The 3,378-nt window shown below is 43.3% G+C and overlaps 1 protein-coding gene across 5 annotated transcripts in view; it reads left to right on the forward strand.

The window, feature by feature from the left end:
• The first annotated feature begins 996 nt into the window (after window positions 1-996).
• The window catches only part of LOC136851383 (uncharacterized), a 65,423-nt gene continuing 63,041 nt past the window's right edge, over window positions 997-3,378 (forward strand). For 3 of the 5 annotated variants that reach the window (XR_010856855.1, XM_067125459.1, XM_067125458.1), the window contains exon 1: window positions 1,113-1,270. Coding sequence is in view for 1 of the 5 variants with exons in the window: in XM_067125457.1 (XP_066981558.1) it covers window positions 1,234-1,270 (37 nt within the window). In the remaining 4 variants the exon portion in view is untranslated. Of the gene's footprint in view, window positions 1,271-3,378 lie in introns of all 5 variants that reach the window. The other 2 variants (XM_067125456.1, XM_067125457.1) reach the window with 2 other exon arrangements.

Consider the following 3,378-nt stretch of genomic DNA (forward strand, 5'->3'; position numbering starts at 1 on the left):
TATTCCTCTTCCCCTCATCCAACCAAAGTGACTACGAACACGTAGTACGTTTTAGACGTTGCCACTTTCCCAAGATTTGATTCATGAAACCTTGACCTAAGTTGGGATACCGTGTCGATGTGGCAGATACGACGCCACATCTTCCTCATACCAGGTCAGAAAGGGTCAACAGCTTGACACTGTTGGAATATGAGATTTAAGCCTGACGCCAAGCACTGGGACCTGTGAGGTCATTTGGCGCTGAAAGGAAAATTGATAGTAAAGGTTTGAAAGGTGTAACAGGAGGAAAACCTCGCAGTTGCACTATGAAATAATTGTTAGAAGAAGGTGGAAAGTAAGATGGAAGAAAGAGGATACGAACGGAGGTACAGAAAAGGAACGAAAGGGGTTGCAGCTAGGGGCCGGAGGCACGCTACAAAGATCCTTAAGGAATGCCTACAGTGCACCGCGTGAGATGCACTGACGGCACTAACCCCCTACGGGACTTTACACTGTTGTTCTGCGTGTCTAACCGTGAGGACGTAAAATGAGCAAAAGAACTGAAATTTGATGACAAGTAAAGGATGAGTTATAGTTTTAAAAATTAAAGTAAATGAAGAACTGAAATCATACATTAAACTGTTTTGATAATAGGGTAGGATAAAGATGACTTAGTTTCTAATCATCTAAATAAATTATACAAATGCCCAACATCTAGCCCAGACTCACTGATGAAAATAAATTATACAACGAGATAAAAATAAAAATATGCTGTTATTGGCTCCTCAAAGATTGTAAATTAAGTCGGCCCTGTCGCGGAACGGTCTCTTTCTTCTGGACAGCCACGTTCGTAGTCATTTCGGTTTGGCCGTTGTATCCTAATCATGCAGAGGCACGTCCGTGCCCCTCGCACGTGGTCTACCCGTCCCTGATACCCGTGGGAGGCCTCTTTGTTGTGCCCGAGTTGCCAACTCCTTCCACAGGAAATAATCACAACTTGGCATCACATACCCGGCCGGGATCACACGCCGCTGGGAGGAGGATGATGCCCACCCGGTGCGGTCTCGGCACAGCCAGCCCCGGGGCACAGCAGGGCACCACCAGCTGATCAACCAAGAGGTTTTGGCACGTGTCCCCGCGCCAGTGTAGCGGCTGCACCAGCAGCAGGTTGTGGTGGCAAGTGGTGGTGGTGGTGGTGGCAAAGGTACAGTGGTCAAGGCGATAAAGGAATATATATATATAAATACACACACTATGTCTCTCGTCCTCAGGATCACAGATGATGACGACGGTAAGGCTAATGATCCCTCGTCCGCCCTGTTCCTCTGTCGGGGACGATTCGCTTTTGTTACGAAAGAAAAGGACACTGAAGAAGATGGATGAGAGAGAGAGAGAGAGAGAGAGAGAGAGAGAGAGAGAGAGAGAGAGAGAGAGAGAGAGAGAGAGAGAGAGAGTTGTGCAACTGAAATTCGGATGGGTTTAACTGTTGCCATGGTCCATAAATAGACCTTCATGGGGGGAATACGTGTTGTTTGATAATGCTCGTTTTGATATGCAAGGGGGGAAAGGCAGGGCCGCAGCTGTTGAGTAATATTAGCAAGGCCATAGATTTGATAAGGACGCCGACAGCCGCATTTGCTGTCTACGTTACAATCTATTTTTGTTCCGTCGTTTGCTCTCTCTCCCTGCTGTTCCTTTATTTCGATTGGCCGGGTTTTGTTTTTTGCTTTTTTTATTTGAATATAATTGCTATCAGTCCTTTCGTTTTGTTTTTTTATTTAAATATCATTTCCATCACTCCTTACCTTCCATTTTCCTGATTTACTTTGGCCTTGACTGAATACTGAAATCAGATTGTTCGCCTCAATCTTTGTATATCAATGACATTAGATTGTAGGCCTCAATGATCTTTGTAAATCAATGACAATAGATTGTTCGCCTCAATGAGCTTTGTAAAACAATGAAATTAGATTGTTCTCCTCAATGATCTTTGTAAATCAATGACTATCCCGAATATTTATGCAGGTCATTTAGCAGACGTCAGAACTCATTTCCATTTATTCTTTAAGTGTTTGGGATAAAATGGTATTTGAGTAAAGAAATTTCACTCAGCACAATAATTCACACTAAAACCTGATATATGGAACAGAACAGAATATAGAACTTAGGCCAAAGGCCAAGCGCTGGGACCTGCGAGGCCATTCAGCGCTGAAAACGAAACTGACAGTTAAAAGGTTTGAAAGGTGTAACAGGAGGAAACCTTTTGCAGTTGCAATACGAAACAATTCTTATGACAAGGTGGAAAATAAGATAGAAGAAAATGAATACTAACGGAGGTACAGTAAAAGGAATGAAAGAGGTCGCAGCTGGGGGCCAAAGGGACGCTGCAAAGACTTTAAAGTAATGCCTACAGCGCACCGGATGAGGCGCACTGACGGCACTAACCCCTTACGGGGAATTCTTAGGAGAGGGTGGAAAGTAAGATGGAAGAAAGAGAATATGAACGGAGGTATAGTAAAAGGAATGAAAGGGATCGCAGCCAGGGGCCGAAGGGACGCTGCAAAGATACTTTAAGTAATGCCTACAGCGCGCCGCATGAGGTGCACTGAAGGCACTACCCCCTATGGGAAAAACCTGATATAAATACATAAGAAACGCCTCGGCTGGAGTGAATGGTCCAGAGGTCCACACAAGACACCTCATTCCCTTTAAACCAAATAGCCAATAATAAGGGTACATTCTCAAGACAATTATTCAATACCAGTAAATTTTTACAAAATATATACTACTTCATTAATTTAAACAAGGAGTCCGTCGGGATGGGCAGCACAATGCCAATCCGGGAACGAGAAGTAGATGAGATTAAGATGCAATTAACTCAATCGCGAAGGAAGATTTCATTCACGAATCGGGGAAAACGGAAGCGGAAAAAGAATTCTTAAGCTTAGCTACATGAGAAAGGGGAGGGAAACAATAGATTTTACCGACTCCCAGTACCGGAATGTGGGAAGAGGTTGCCTGACGGGTGTCAAGAAGACATCTGACGCAGAAGGAAGGGGGGGGGCTCTCCTTGAGCTTCGAGGATTGTTGCAATAATAAATCCCATTGAAAAAGAAAAATTAGGATTTAACGCAGACTGACAGAGGTGGGAGAGATTTATTCAATAACTCTGTATAATATAGATCAAGAAATACTAAAAGTATGTAAACGTGGGGATTTATTTCGGAGCTTTCTTAAGAATATGGGAGATTAATTAATCCTCTGGATTAGTACAGATATATCAGGATATAGTGTAAACTGGAAGAGAGGGGGGGGTGATTTACTTTGTAATGGTGGCTTATAAATCCCTCTTCATATACTAAAAATTACGTAATGAAGGGATTTATTTCGTAGCGCTTC

This window comes from Macrobrachium rosenbergii, chromosome 23 (assembly GCF_040412425.1).
Source record: "Macrobrachium rosenbergii isolate ZJJX-2024 chromosome 23, ASM4041242v1, whole genome shotgun sequence".
In the NCBI taxonomy this organism is placed as follows: Eukaryota; Metazoa; Arthropoda; class Malacostraca; order Decapoda; family Palaemonidae; genus Macrobrachium; species Macrobrachium rosenbergii.